General features: G+C 28.9%; 1 protein-coding gene across 1 annotated transcript; it reads right to left on the bottom strand.

The window, feature by feature from the left end:
• Positions 1 to 31: 31 nt before the first annotated feature.
• Positions 32 to 12,802, bottom strand: LOC122498792 (cytochrome P450 307a1-like). Its single transcript, XM_043606703.1, has 2 exons — positions 11,103 to 12,802; positions 32 to 1,633 (listed from the first exon to the last, which is right to left on the bottom strand). Exons 1-2 carry the CDS (start codon positions 11,578 to 11,580, stop codon positions 459 to 461), a joined length of 1,653 nt encoding a protein of 550 aa, XP_043462638.1. The 5' UTR covers positions 11,581 to 12,802; the 3' UTR covers positions 32 to 458.
• Positions 12,803 to 16,726: the final 3,924 nt, after the last annotated feature.

The raw sequence follows: 16,726 nt of genomic DNA, 5'->3' as shown, positions 1-16,726 counted from the left end.
ATGTAATATCATTTAAAAATCTTAATATTTAGACATCGCAATTAATATTCTATTGAATATCATACATAATATACCATTCAGTATCTCTTAAAATTAAATAAATGAAAGCACCATGTAGAAAATTCTTATAAAATGAGTCTTTTTCGAAGTAATTTATTCTACAAAAAAATAAATATGTTTTTCCAAACGAAAATTTAAAAAACTAGGCTTGCATTAAAAAAGACTATAAAAAATGTTTTAAAAAAATGCTATTACAACTAAAACAGAAAGTTTAATGTTTCTTAACATGATTTAAGGACAAGCGATAATTAAAATCATTTTCACAAATTAGCTAATACATGCAATTTTTGGTGTTGATTACGTCGCTCTGAAAAATGTTAATACCAAATACATCAAATTAATTATACGCTATTTTTGATAATTGGATAAAGTAAAGTTCATGAGTAACATTATTAAAACTACTTCCGTGGTTTTAGCTTTAAATGAAACGTTTCTGGCGGAAGGGCCACGAGTCCAGGTTGTAATCGACTCATTACATCGTCGACGGCAAAGACGTCATAATTTGAAAGAATTGTCGAGACCAAAACAAAAGTCAATCCCTGAACCAATTTTTGACCAATGCAAGTTCTCTTCCCAGTAGAAAACGGAAAGAAAAAATTCGGTTTAACAACAATATTTTTCCGTTGACCATCAACTTTATCAACAATCGATTTCAAAAAGCGTTCTGGTCGAAAAACTTTTGAATCAGGTCCCCAGTATTCCTCTCCCAAATTAAGTTGATAATTGTTGATAAAAACAACAGTATCTTTCTTGACAACATATCCGCCAACTTCAGTATCTTGTGTAGCAACATGCGGTACAATTGGAGAACTATTTGCTCTCAACGTTTCCCACATTACAGCTTCTGTATAGGGCATGTCCTTTTTATCGTCTAGAGAAATTAAACTTCTTCCTGATTTCGATAAAACCTCATCACACTCGTCTTGAATCTTTTTCTGCACTTCAGGATAAATGACTGCATATGCAAAGATGATCATTGCCAAATTGCCAATCGCAGAATGACCACCAATAAAATCTTCTAGTTCAAAAATAATATGTTCCCAAGATAATTCAGAATCAGGACTCTCCAATTGTATCAAAAGATTGTCAGTAAAATCAAGTTGACCAATATTTTCATCATACTTTCCTCGCCGAGGATTAACAATTTTATCTAATATAAAATCTCTTATTTCCGAAGTCCAAAGATGTAGGCGTTTAAATACGTGTGAATAAAATGGTGAAAGCCATGGCATAAAATCAACCGCATATCCTTGATTAATGTCCCAAAATATTTTATCAAAATTACTGATAACTTTATTGAATCTATCACAATTGTAACCAAAGCGAGTCGAGCACATGTAACCAGTAAACATATTGGCAGCTGCGGCAAGCATCAATGGTTTTATTGGTTGTTGTCCATTGAGATTTGGAAAATATTCTTCTTGCTTAAGAATCTTGAGAAATTCAAAACTTTCTGTATACGCCACTCGTGTCAATTCTTCTAACTGGAAACTTCCACCTCGTGGTGAGCAGAAACTCCTCGCCAGTGACCTGCGCTTCCGCTGAAGATCTGACCAATCACATAAAGCGAGCGCTGAAATTAAAAAAAAATTTGCTATAAAAAACTGAGTTATGTTTCTGAGATATTTTTTAATATTTTTGCAAAAGAGGACTTTCATGAATAAACTTTTCAGTTAACTTTTTCTGCAAACACAAACTTGAGCCTTTTAAACGCACAAAAACATTTTTTTAATAGTGGAAATAAAACTTTTTTCAAATAAAAAACATCTTATTATCCAATTATAACTGCGAACATGTTAATATTCAATAATAGTTATTTTCGTATTAAGGGCGCAAAATAGGTGATTTTGGCGAAGGCGAGATTAGGGAAACCGAGGGGACCTGAAGCACCGAGGCGAAGCCGAGGATGCGTAGGGTCGCCGAGGTTGTCCCATAATCTCGCCTGAGACACTATCACCTTTTGCGCCCGTGCTGCGAACAACATTTTTTGTCCTGCTGCATGGAAAGTGTGTTATTAAGTGCACACACATTTGGATGAATTGTTTGTTTGTTCCATATGGCTAAAAATGACTTGTGATGTCATTTTCTAAAAGTTAAGGTCACTGGATGCACAAATGAGCAAAGAAATATTTTGCGCCCGCATCTATATAACGGCAGCGGGCGGGAATGTATTTTGCGCCCGCTCTTATGACGTCAGCGGGCGGGAATGTACTTTGCGCCCGCTCCTATGACGTCAGCGGGCGCGAATGTATTTTGCGCCCGCTCACCTTACCTCTGGGCGGGAATCACTTACTTTGCGCCCCTTTCATGTGCACGAAATAACACATTTTCCGTGCAGGCAGGACAAAAATACATATTCCTGAATTACCTTTTTTAGTTTCTTAAACTTTTTTGGGAAATATTTTAATTGTTCTATCTCAAAAATAGTCTGATCTTAGATACTCCGCAATGCGTTTTGTTAGTGAGAGAATCGAATTTTTGACGCCTTGCGGACAAACATGGAACTATAAATTTAAATGAAATCCGATAAATTGTTGAAAAATGTTCCGCCACATTGGATCCGCCATTTTGAATTTTAAAAAACTAAGTTCAAATTCGTAATCTTCGACCCGGAAAACTCCCGAGTAAGAAATATTAATCGATTCCGATAAATTTAGAAAAAAATTCCTCCATATTGAAACCGCCATTTTGAATTTTTAAAAACTAAGTTCAGATTCGGAATCAGCGACCCCAAAATCCTCTGAGTAAATAATTTCAACTGAATTTGAGCATTGTTTACGAATTTCATACAAGAGGTTGTTATATTATACAAAAATTGACTTTTGGTCGACATTTTGTATCAGCCATCTTGAATTTTAAGCAAATACGCTTTACCATCTGAAAGCTTGAACATTTTGGACGCGATATTTCATAGTTTTACGAACTTCTTCTAACTCAATACCTTAAAAAAATACATTTTCGAAAAAACTTTCAAAAAAAAACGTTCTTCCAAAAAAATGTCTTCAACTTTTTAGTTTTGATTTTTTTTAATTTTGAGTGCAGATTCTGAAAGAGTGATATCCAAGACGTAAGGTATAGTTCTCCTGAATTTTTTAAACCCTTGGTCGATGAGAAAAATACCATAAAAATAGTCTTTAAAATGTGTCCACCCCGTTTTTTAAAGGTTAATTAAACTTTGTTAAAAAATATTTTAATCTAATTTTTGAAATATTTTGAAGATACTTTCAAGTGTAATTAGAAGAAAGGCAGTTTAGAAATTCGAATATATTTTTTAAAACCATTATTAGTAATTTTTTATCTAATACTTGCATTAAAGTTTTAAAAATAAATTTGAAATAAATAGAAATATTAAAAAGATAATAATTATATAAAGTGAAGAAAGAAAAAAGGAGAAAAAAAGGTTGTTTAAGAGTCAGAGTAACCTTGACCTTGAACTTCTTGGAGTCGACAAAATTTCCTACCACCTGGGCCCAAAGTCTGTTGAATTTACTTTCTCGGTAGTCGATACCTATACAAGAAAAACAAAATTCTCCAGGAGTTCTCCATCCTTTCCTTCACACTCTCTTACGCATACGCGCACATCGAGAATGAACGGAAAATAAAAGTCTTGCGATGCTCGTCCATCGACATCGTTATCGAGATCGAGTTTAACTTGCACAAGAAGAGATACATCGGAGCATTCGGATAAGTTGTTAATTCGACTGTCAAGTCACTCTCCAGGTTACGCTTCCTGTTCCTAGTATTACGAGTTTGTATTTATTGATAACCAATCGCGCCACAGTACCCTCACTTTTTCCAAAACAATATATATAAATAAAAATATAATATATCTTTACTTTTCTCATCAAAAAATTTAAATTTTTTAATTACAAGAGGAAACCAAAGACTGATTGAGAAACCGGCAAATAAGAAAAACAGGTAAAAAAAAGAATATATGCATTAAGAAATAAAGGAAACAAATGATTAATTCCAAAATATAAACTAAAAACAAACACATCCAAATTATTTCACTCATTAAATAAAATTAAAATTATAAAAATGATAAATATTTGTCAATTCGGAAAGAAGCGGAACAAGTATCAACAAATATGTTCATTTCTCCGATCAATTATAAAGATGCAACAGAAATTTTATTTGATTTAGAGATAATAATTGTTTATATCTCAATGTAAAAGAATGAGTAAAATGTTAAAAGTAAAAATAGAAAGAATTTTTAGGCTTTATTTGAAAATTATCGACTTTCAATTTACAGTTGATCATAAAAAAGACAAAGTATTCAAAAAGACAAGAAGATTGATTCATTACATAAAAACTTAACTGCAATGAAAGCGGAAAAAACACTTTACATAAAAATGAGGATCATCAATCTTCTCAACATATTGACGTTAAATTCTAGACTTTATGAAAGTTCTTTACTATCAACTATTGAATATTTTATATTAATTTTACTTAAAACTTATTTTAACATACAAATTGTTTGTAATATAGAAAAGAATTAAAAAATTTTACGAGATAGATAACAAATTATTTTTTATAATATGAATACTCATCCCCTATTAGTTGTATATACTGTTTTCACTGGATTCTTCGCGAAAGTTCTCCAGACGACTAGATATCATGTAGCAAGACTATTATGTCTAATATAGATATCGCAGGTATACGTGAGAGTAAGACGGTAGCGTGTAAACAAATCCGCATATTACGGAACTGCTTCCGTAATATAAAACTACATTCTTCATAATGTCGATTCGTAAAATTTTAACGAATATGATCCTCCTGTTCTTTCTTTTTAATTTAACTGTTCTTTTAAATGAAATATAAACTACAATTAACAAATAATCTATTTTTCTAATAAGGTTCAAACTATACTCTCAAAATCATGAAAAAATTAGAGCTCAAAATGATCCCCCTATATACGATACTCATATTGATAAACAGGCAAAATTGAATCTGAGTTTTTTCTATCCTGTAAATAAGTGAAATTTCATTTCTCTTAATTTATAAATCGCTCTCTCAATCAATTAGCGCATATATGTACTTATAATAAGTGAACCGTTATTTCAAACCACACTGGAACTCCAGTTATTGAGATACTCACCTATTTAGCTTGCGCGTCTCAATAACTGCAGTTTAAGCGAAATTAACTTTTTTTTAATGAATAAATGGGATAAAACAAGGAAATAATGCTAAACTTCCTTTAAAATAACGTAACAAATGGGTCAAAATGCTTTATTTCGCCGAATGTATTTTTGATCTTTTGATAAAAAACTTTAATACTTAAGAGAATACATTAACAGATAATAAAAAATATTTTAAAACAGCTTACTTCTAAAAATATAATGAGTGCGATTAATACTTATTAGCACTTAATTAAAATATTCAATAATACAAAATAAAATGATAAAAATAGTAGTAAAATATGTTATTTAAGTTTCTGTACATGTAAAAATTAAAATATTTTTACACTTTAATTACATAATCAATTAAGGCTTTAAAAATAAATTTCAATCTGTTTTTTATATTTTTAGGTAAGTAATTACAGCTTTTTAAAAATATTTTTCGATGCCTGTCTAATGTATTATTTTTCCAAGACCTCTTGATTAAATAATTTTTTTAAAATTTGTAATGTAATTTTTTTTAAATCATCGTGCATTTAGACCTCGGATCGACTTTCAGGAGCAAAAAAAGTAACTTTAGTCGATTAAAAATACAAAAAAAGTCGAAAAAGTCGTTTATTTAATTCATATACAGTAATTTCACAAGAATTTTATTTTGTATTCTCCTGATTTTCCCCTTTCACTGATTTCTAAATTCAATTTTTCAAAACTTGAATAATTTTATTAAATAAATAATTAAATTATTATTATTTGTTTTTCCATAGGAAATAAAATCAGAAAAATTTCAAATTAAAACCTTCTAAAATTGAATAATTTCTTAAAATTACAATTATAACCCTTCCAAAATTAAATTATTTTCTATAATTTTTAACTAAACTTAATTTTCAAATAAATTATTTTTAATTTTTCTTCCAATTATTTAAATCCAAAAATTCAATTTTCCATAAGAATTGTAACTATAACTGTTCATGGTTCTTTTTTATGAAAATCATAAAGATAAATTACTGAAAATATTTAACCAAAAATGTTGAAAGTAACTAATTTTTAAAAATTATAATAAAGAAATTCTTAAAATTAATTTTCAAAATATTTTTTGAAAGTTTATAGGTATTTAATTTATACAATTGAAAAATTTTCAAATAATTGGCATTTGGTAAAATCTTTCAACAATAATTGAATTTTTGAAAAATATAAAAAGAAATAATCAAATCTTTATGAAGAATTTTAATTTTATAAATGAACATGATTTCTCCAAAATTTTAATAAGTCTAAAAAAGTAAATTTACAAAAATTTTAATTTATTTTGTTCGAAAATAATTATCTTCGAACAAAACCTAATGAAACAATATTATAAACTATAAAACTCAGTTTTTTAAAAATGTTGCAACGTAATTTTAAAAAAATAATTGAATTTCTTTAAAGAATTTTCATACAATTTAAAAGAAACTAATTTTTTGTTAAATTTTCAAAAATTGTAATAAAATACTTTAAAAAAATCAATTATTTTCAGTTAAATTATTCACAAAATTTCAATTATTGAAAAATTTTTTAATTGTTTTGTTTCAAAAATTTAATTAGAAAAATCATTCAAAAATAGTTTTTGAAAGATTTGTCTATATAGGTTATACTTTTTACACTATAAAAATCGAAATAAATTGCATTTTATACCAAAAATGTGGTTTTTGAGACAAAACTTGGAGGAAATGTCGAAAAAGTCGCAGTTTTTAAAAAATAAGTGGAAAAAGGTTGAGTTTTTTGAAAATAGTTGAAAAAAGTCGAAAAAGTAATAATATCCTAGGCCCGTGGATTTTGTCATTTCAAAACATGCAAAAATATTCTACCAAAGTAATAAAGGTTTTTAAAAAGTTTGAAAATACATATTAGGCGAAATAAAATCGATACACTCAAATATTCTAATTTTACCAGGAAACGAAAATGTTTATTTTTTTAGATGTTTTTTGTTTTTATTCTAATGCTACTCGATAAATTTCAAACTGACTGAAAATTAAATTCTAAATGATGCATAAAAAACGAATTATTGAAATTAATTGTACGATACTCGTAATTCTAATAAATTTGCAAAAGTTAAGATTATTTTAATTCGAAAATAACAGCTATATAAGTGAAATAAATAAAGACCTTGTTACCACTATGCCGATCAACTGTTTTTTATTAGTTTGCTCCCTGATATAGTGTGTGCTTGCCCTAGTATCCAGCAGCCAACTAGACCTGCGGCTGACCGGTTTTTGCCGGAAGATTTTCAGTTGCATGAAGATAAATTAGAACTATCGAAGATTGGTTGCTCTTAACCTGTTTTAGGTATCCTGTACTACGCATTTTAAAAAGATAACAAAACTCTCAGTACCGAGAAAGTGTCTGGAGGTAGGCATGCACTGGTTGCATGGTTCTTCATTGCAACAAAATCAGATCATTTCTAGTTATAGACTCGTAAAATAGAATGAGAAAAATCGAGAAAAATTATCATTCCAAGGTATACAGAATATAATAGAGAATACAAATGTCAATGAAAAAATATGTAAAGCTGAATAAATATCGATAGAGTGTCATCAACTTAAAATTGTCTGAAAATATTTAAAAACAATAGGTGATCAAAATTCGAAGATAAGAAATAAAACTGTGAAAAACAATCTATCTTACTTAACATCACGAATTGCTAAACTCACTATACGATATTTTAATAAACTGATATAGACTACCAGACAACTACCCATCCATAACGTTGATTAACCTTTATGATCAGACAAGAATATGTTCTATATCGACGTTTGTTTATAAATTATTATTTATTTATAACAAATGTGTACACTATTTTATAAATTTTAGTTTTATACAAAATAATTTCTTCTAAAACAACATAATATACACTACCAGTCAAAATTGAGAGATCACCTATTTTCAGGTGAATGAAAAACATTTTAATGTTTTACGAAACTTTGAATAACTTCTAAAATAATGAATGTCAAGAGTTTTCAAGTTTAATAACTAAATTCTCGTTACGAAATTTAATTTTTTTGTACTTGATTTTAAAGAGAGATAGGTATAGATACACCTATTATGGTAAGAAATAATAATTTTGCAATTTTGGCATTTCCTTAAAGATTGACTTTTTAAAAATGTCTGGCGAAAATTTCAATTCGTTATCTTAATAAAAATGACGAAGTTATTGCCGGAAGAGTAAACCGTACGCCGAAAGAATGCCATACCGCCCGCTGTGTTTCGGGCAGAGCTGCGTAGAAGCTAGACGAATATCTCCATTGGAAACAATATTTTGACGACGTTAATATTTCTTCTTCCTCAGACACCTATATTATGGTTCTGATATTGATAATTCTACGTATGTTGTAAAATTTCATAATATTCTCTTAAAATTTCAAATGCATTTTTCAAAAATTCCAAAACTATATTTTTCAAGTCGGTGCCGAAAACTTTTCGAAAACCACTGAACCGAATAAATAATAATGGTCGAATATTTTTGAAATAGAACTATTTTCTATTCACTATTTTTTTCACAGGAAAAATAAGATTCTATTTTTTTATAAAAAATCGTTATTTTATATTCAAACATCAACCATTTTGTTAAAAATCATCAATATTTTCAAAAACAGCTGCGTCAAATAATAGATTATAGTATATCTATCTTAATAAAGTTTTTGATTTTTTTTTTTTTTTTTTGATATTTTACGGTTCTCAGAAGTAATTAGAAGCATGAATATTCACCAATTCTATTATGACATAAATTTCATTTGACATAAAGTTATTGAACATAAATGTTGTTTTCAACGGCGTATTCCGTCTAGCCTCGACGCAACTTGGACCAAAACACAGCAGGTGGTACGGCGCGGCTTCGATGGAGGTTTACTCTTCCGACTATATAATTTCGTTATTTATAATTATAATTCGCATTTGACATAAAAATTATATTTGACATACAATTTACCTCTTGGAAAAATTAAATGACATAAGGACATAACCTTATTTGGCATAAATCTTGTTTCAAGTAAAACTTACTTATGTAAAACTTATACAATTATGTATTATAAGTCATTTGTCATAAGCTTCACTCTGCATAAATTTTACTTATTTGATGATTTTCTCGCACCATAAAAGAATATAGTAATATAAAATTGTTTTACAGCAAATCATTCAATTTATAATTTTAAAAAATCAATTTAAAAATGGAAAAATTAAAAGTTTCTATAAAATTTTAGAATTTATAAATTATTTTGAAATTACATATTATGTAAAAAATTTTCACAGCCTCCTTTGAAGGAGAGCGTCTAGGTACCTCAATGTGCCTAACCATCTAAAGTAACCATTTTCAGATGTTTTGTCACTTAATTTTTTGTTCAGAACAACTTCAACTATACAGAATATGCTTACGAGAAAAATCACAATATTTTACCCATTTTACTTTAATTCTAAAAGCGTATGCGAAATTTATAGAATTTTGTTGAGAATTGAATTCTAACACTTTTTGTCAGTGTAATTATATAAAATATTAAAATATCCTTCATTTTACCTCTTTTCCCAATTTCTCTCAGATTTATATATGCAAATTTTCGCTATAATTTAAAAAAGGATTATGTTTGAAAAAATTGTCATAGAATTTCGTATCATTTCTACCTAATATTATAATTGTATTATTATGACTAAAAACATATTTTAGAGAATTGGATATGAAAAATTTGTAAACTCGGCAGAAAAAATGTACCTTTTATAAAAATCTGTGATGATATCAAAACTGTAGTTTTCGCATAAACAAAGGCGTGTTTGCTCAATAAATATAAACAAATCCTCTTACATAAATGAAAATTTCATCACATTTTGTAAACTTGACAAATTTTGTGATTATAACTTCCGATCAAACATGAAAGTCCTTTTAAACTTAATTAAAATGTTCTACTAGTAATGGGATATTTTTTGTAAATTCTCACACAATTATTTTTATTCTAATAGTTTCAACTTTAAAATCAACAATATTTCAAGTCGAAAATAAATTTTAATAAATTTTATTTGTTAAAATATTTCAATAAATTTTAAGCATAATAATATCAAAATAAATTTTAAATAATTCCAACGAGTAGTGAAAATATTTATAATTTGTTCTGAATCAGGACAATGATTATTTTAATTAGAAAGATAATTAAACACTCAGGGAAAAGTTCATTTGATATAATAAATAAATTATTATTACTAATTAATTATTACTAAACTATATTACTAATTTTGTGGTATTAACCAAATTTACCATGTAAAATTAACCCACTTTGATTGACTGAATGAAACATTTGATCACTTGTCTAATAAAATATTCAATTAACTAACTAATAGCTGATTTAAACAAATTATTTCTTTATTCATAAAACATTAGTAAAAAAAACAGTTCGTTTGAAATAAACCTTTCCCGGAGTGTTTCCATTACTTCAAGCTCCTTACAATTTTTTAGGTTTACTATTTTAAATTAATTTCTTTGGTTTTTAGGCTCGATTTAAATGAATTATTCAAATTATTGCACATTTAATGATTAAAATAAGTTTAATCATTAACAAATATAGGAGAAATCCCATTATCCTGATTTTCTATTATCCGAACAAGTTTTCGGTTTCTTTTCTTTTATTAACTTTTTGAAACCTGATATTTTAAGACAGAAATTATAAAAATATGAATAACAAAATGTTAAATTAATCGTCTTTTTAATGCTAATTTATACGTATATTGTATGTAAATTTTATAATGTTATAGCGTTTTTATTTCATGATTTAAAAAAAAATGTTTACTTGCACCATTAGTCCGGATAATGGGGTTTCTATTGTAATATAAATAGCGTGTTTAACAGGAATCAAAACAGAACAGATTCTAGTCAGCAATAATTATTATTATTCAAAGAAATAAAAAAATACTTGCAGTTATTTCGATCTCCGTTAAAAAGTTTATGGAATCGGATAAAGTCTGGACGACCGCCAAAGTGACTTCCCTTCGTAATCAGGACTTCCTTGACCATGTCGTAGCTGCTGACAACAACGCATTTTGCAACACCTAATTGTATTTGATAAATGCTCCCATATAATTTTGCTAAATTGGTAAATGCCTCAAATGGTCCACCAGGTGCTCTCAATAGATGCAAGCTTCCAATAAATGGCAGACTTCTCGGACCTTTCAAAACTTTCACCATCGTCTCATCAGACTTGTTCCTTACTTCCTCTTCCATTTCTCTTTCTTTCGCACCATCATTACTAACACTCTCATTCCTCTGTTGTGTCTCAGTCAACCTGAAATTCCTCTTTTCATTGAATTTCCGCGATTTCGATTTATTCGTCTGTCTAAGGATTAATAATAAAATTGTGCAACAGGAGCAGAGGAGCCAGAAGACAGTGTCCGTCATGATTTCCGGTCAAGGACGTGTTCCAAGTTCTCCGGCGAATAACGTCTTGTACACTAGGTCAAGGTCCTTTTCTCTCTCCCAATGTCACACGAAATACCCAGCAGAAGGTCGTCGTCGTTGTCGTCGTCGTCGTCGTTGCACTTGATCCTTCCTGATTGTATGGTGCGAAACTCCTAAGACCTAAGACACTCTTTATGTACTCACTCGGAGCGTGTTGCGCGGTTACTTCGCGATCCGAAAGTGCATTTGGCAAAGCACGGATACCGTTAGAAATTCCACCGTGTTGAGAGGTCTTTTTCGCGTACAATCATACACACTTATCGCTATATTCTCTCTTGAGCCTTTCCTCGACCCCCCTCCCCTCGGTGTATCGTCTTCGCCTTCTTCTTCTTCTTCTTACCGCCCGCTCAACCAAAGGATTGACCATCCACCCGGATTATCACCGAAAGGAGGAGGTACTTCCGGAGAGGCAGTGATCCAATTGACTTCTGACTAAAGTTGCTGACGGTGTGTCTTTTCGTGAAAATCGCACATGCATACAGTTGTGTGTTTGTGTGAATACATACAAGAAACACTGTCCCATGAAAAAAGTTGAGAGAGCAATAAGGCAAGGCAATAAGGTAAAAAGAAAGAATTGATGGAAGGAAAAAAGAAGGATGATTGGAAAAAAGTTGCAACGAGGAGGAAAGAAGAAGAAGAAGAAGAAGAAGGGGCAGGACCAACGATAGAAGAGAACAAGCAGGGTGGATTGAAGAAACCAAGGTGTCTGAATGGAGAACGGAGGTAGAAGTGGGGATTAAAGATAACAAGATGATGATGAAGAAGAGGGGATTGAAAAGAGTGAAGAGAAAAACAATCCAACGTGAATCGAAATAGATGCTGTTTTTTATGGATCAAAAAAAAATTCTAGATAACGATAGAATGAATAGAGAATTAATAGAAATACTTTTCAAAAAAAGTTTTTCTAAACAACAAATTTTTTTGAGATAAACACCGCAAAAACTTAATTTTGCAAGTGTATCTGCAAGTTACTATCCTGATAGAGATCGGCTAGACGGGAGAGTACCTAAGTGCTACCTTGATACTGAATGGAAGGTTGTTAGGCGGGGCAGGGGTTCTTATAGTGAGGGCCGAGAGTTTCAAGCCCGTCTTCCCGCTTGAGGTATACCATATTACGGCTCTTTCCAACCCGCTCTTTCCATGTTGTGTCACACGATTTTGTATATACGAAACTTTAGTCAAGATTTATATATTTCACGTATATACGCGAACAATCTTATCAGATATTAAAAAAAGAGAAGAAATTCATTAGAAACTCCGAAAAGTTTTCCCACAAAATTATTATTATTTAAATCATCTATTACAAGGTCTTTTAATAATTCTTTGAACAAGTGCTTCTTTTCGAACTAGTTAATAGAAAAACATTGTGATAATCATTTATTTAACTTATCTGGTCTTATTTTATTCTAAGCAAATAATTCAAAGCGAATCACTACGCAGTTTTATTAATATTCTATATCATTAAATGTTATTTTATACAGAGACAATTTTTAAGATGATAAATCTCAAAAATTGTTCCAATAAGTGAGTCAATAAAAAAAAATTGCCTTTTAAGAATTTCGTTAAGAATTTTATTGTTGATAGTTTTTGAAAAAAAGTTTTTCAAAGGTCTGAAATTTAACATATGAATAAGTTATTTTTTATGAATAATTATTATTGAACAATGAAATAAAAGATAATATTTAAAGTATTACAAAATTCAATTATGTATATATGTGTATTAAATGTTCTATTTATCAATAAACTGATAATTTTCATGAAAAATAAAAGTATTTTTAACGCTGCTTAACCCTTTTGTGTTATAATGTAAAAATTACTTATTGCGTGTCATTTTTTTTAAAAGAATATTAAAACTCAAAGTTATCTATTTATATTTAAAATGAATGTTTGAAGAAGAATTAGAAAAAAACAATTATTTTGGTTAGAAGTAAAGTTGAAAACTTGTAAATATAAAAATGTATACACTGAAAATGTTATACTATAATATTAAACTAATATTTTAAACAAATGCAGCCGCTGGATCGAGAAGGGCATGTAAATTTTTCTTGTCCTAAATCAAAGTTCTTCTGGAAACTCAAAATTCAATTTAAATATTTTTCGGCTAGGAAAAATTTATGTTTTTTTGGCTCAATTATAGCTTTTCTTCCACATTCATCCAATACCTTTTCTTTTTTACACCCACACCTATTTTGTACCATACCATCATTTCTCTTCATCCTCTTCTTTCCAACCATCTTTCAATTTATGCCTTTATGGGAGGCCTGCACGATAAGCATATCGCAAACAGAAACAATAGTACAACTGAAACAGAGAATTTTTTCGCCATAACAGCTAGAGTATTTCGTCAAAAGTGAACGAGCAATATAGGCTTAATAGCGCATTTTTGAATCTTCTGATTCATATTTTTCAAATTACAACCAATTGGAAGTAAATTATTGAAATTAATACTAAAAATAAAAAATAAAATAAAAATAAATACTAAAAAATAAATAAAAAATAATAAATACTAAAAAAAATAAATACTTAAATACTTAAATACTTTAAGTGAAAAAACGCAAAAGTTGATACTTATAATTTACACAGTAAATTGTGAGGTATTAAAAAGCGTTGCAGATTAAATTAACACCAAAAAGGATTTAAATAATCCATTTTGGTTTTATTTTTTGCTATGACTGAAATTTTACTTTAAATCAAAACCAAGTCAACGATTACTAACTAACTAACTTAGTTACTAACTAACTTACTAACTAACTAACTAACTTACTAACTAACTAACTAACTAACTAACTTACTAACTAACTAACTAACTTACTAACTAACTAACTCACTTATTTACTTACTAACTTACTAACTAACTAGTTAACTAAGTTACGAACTAACTAACTAACTTACTAACATAGGGACCATTCAAGTATTACGTAAGAATTTGAGGGGGACGGGGTCTAGCTATTGCTTACTTTCATTAGAAAAATTTGCGCTAATGCATGTAAAAAATCTTACAAGGGGGAGGGGGTTTAAACACATTAAAAATAATGCTCACGTAATACTTAAATGGCCCCTTACTAACTAACTAACAAACTTACTAACTACCTTATTAACTAACTTACTGACTAACTTACTAACGGACACACTAACTAATTTACTAACTAACTTACTAACTAATTAACTAGCTAACAAACTTACAAACTTAATTATTAATTAACTTACTAAATAACTTACTTACTTAACTCAGTTAATAACTAACACTGAAAAAACGATAATCTAATTTTAAGAAGCTCCTACTTAAATAGGAGCCAAGACTATTCCCCACTTAAATTAAGTACGGAATATTCTTACAATAAGATTGATATTCTTATTGTAAGAATAATTCCCACTTAATTTTAGTGGGGCCACTTAATTAAGGTAGGCGCTTCTTAAAATTAGATTATTGTTTTTTCTGTGAACTTATTTACTTAACTTAAAGTCTTAAATATTAACTAACTTACTGAATTGTTACCTAACTAACATACTACCTAACTTTCTAACTAACTTACAAACTTAATTTCTAATTAACGTACTAACTAACTAACTTAGTTACTTACTAACTTAATAAGTTAGTTAGTAACTAAGTTAGTAAGTTTATTAAGTTATTAGTATTTAAGTTTGTAAGCTAGTTTGTAACTAAGTTAAGTAAGTAAGTGAGTTAGTAAGTTAATTAGTAATTAAGTTTGTAAGTTAGTTAGCTATTTAGTAAGTTAGTTGGTAAGTTAGCTATAGTAAATTAATTAGTAAGTTAGTTAGTTAGTTAGTTAGTAAGTTAGTACGCTACTTAGATAGTAAGTTAGTTAGTTAGCTAGTTCGTTAGTTATTAAGTTTGTTAATTAGTTAGGAAGTCAGTTACTAACTAACTATTATCCCTGCTGAAGCTAAATTCGTCGAATTTTGACAAATCGTTGACTTGGTGTTTAATTTAAAGTAAAATTTCATTTATAGTAAAAAAATAACACCAAAATGAAATTTTTTAATCCTTTCTGGTGTTAATTTAATCCTAGAGGGATTAAACTGTTGCTGTTGTTAAGAAATATTTCTTGGTAAGATCGATAAGTTTCCAAATATATACAACATGTCTGACAAACTTGACTCAACCTAAATTCTTTTAGCTGAATCGGATAAAGATTCTTCTAATGTTGTGAAGCTTAATTCACAATATTGGTTGTGTCCTCCTTAATATTAAATATTATAGTGCTCGTCTACATCGTAAAATCTTTTTTCCGTGCAGTATTGCTGCAAGATTATATAGGGATTAAAACCTTATAGGAGGGCACATTTTCTGATATTTTTGAAAAGTTATATAACCCAGACTACGACACGCGGAAATTATTATTATTACATTGAGAGAAATGGATGGTAAGATTTTTATGGTTAAAAGTAGATGATACCCGGTACCATCATTATGTTATTGAGTACCATTGTTATGTTATTGAGTACCATCATTATGTTATTGAGTACCAACAAAGGTGTTATAAAAATATGGTTATGTTATTCACTACAATCAAAGGTGTTACTACGTACAATCTGATTATAACTGATACAATTTATATAGCTGTTCTCTTTTACTCTATCATTAAATGTAACTACAACCCAAATAACTAACAAGGTATTAGTTAATAATAAACTCTTTTTGTTTAACTCACTTTTGGAGTAGATTTTTAACTCGAAAACATTGCTTCCCAAATTTTTACAGTGTAAAATTACAAGTTATTTGCGTATATAATACTGCATCTTAAAAAATTTCCCCTTTTACATACAACTAGGTACATCAAAAGTGAAAATGTATAAACTTAAAAAAAATGCATTTTAATGTTTTGTCGTTGAAAACGCTGTAAAGTTAAACTTATTAACAATGTATATAACACAGGCACACAAAAAAAAAAGTGTCGTGGCCGAGACACTACAGTAGTATATTCCCATGTATTTTTGGCCGCTGAATCCGAATCTGAAGTCCGAATGCTCAAATTGGTTCTTTTTTTTTGAGTTATACTCAAAAAACGACTCAAAACACGAATTTGAACCAAAAAAATTAAAAATTTTTTTTGTGACATGACAA

This window comes from Leptopilina heterotoma, unplaced genomic scaffold, assembly GCF_015476425.1.
Source record: "Leptopilina heterotoma isolate Lh14 unplaced genomic scaffold, ASM1547642v1 Lhet_16, whole genome shotgun sequence".
Classification (NCBI taxonomy): Eukaryota; Metazoa; Arthropoda; class Insecta; order Hymenoptera; family Figitidae; genus Leptopilina; species Leptopilina heterotoma.
The sequence above is the reverse complement of the archived record's forward strand: the minus strand, read 5'-3'. Positions and strand labels throughout refer to the sequence as shown.

Excerpts from the sequence above, each read along its gene's own strand:
- LOC122498792 (XM_043606703.1), bottom strand. The coding sequence starts at position 11,580 with ATGACGGACACTGTCTTCTGGCTCCTCTGCTCCTGTTGCACAATTTTA. Across the intron at positions 1,634-11,102 it reads TAACGGAGATCGAAATAACT|CGCTCGCTTTATGTGATTGG; the intron begins GCAAGTATTTTT and ends TTTTAATTTCAG.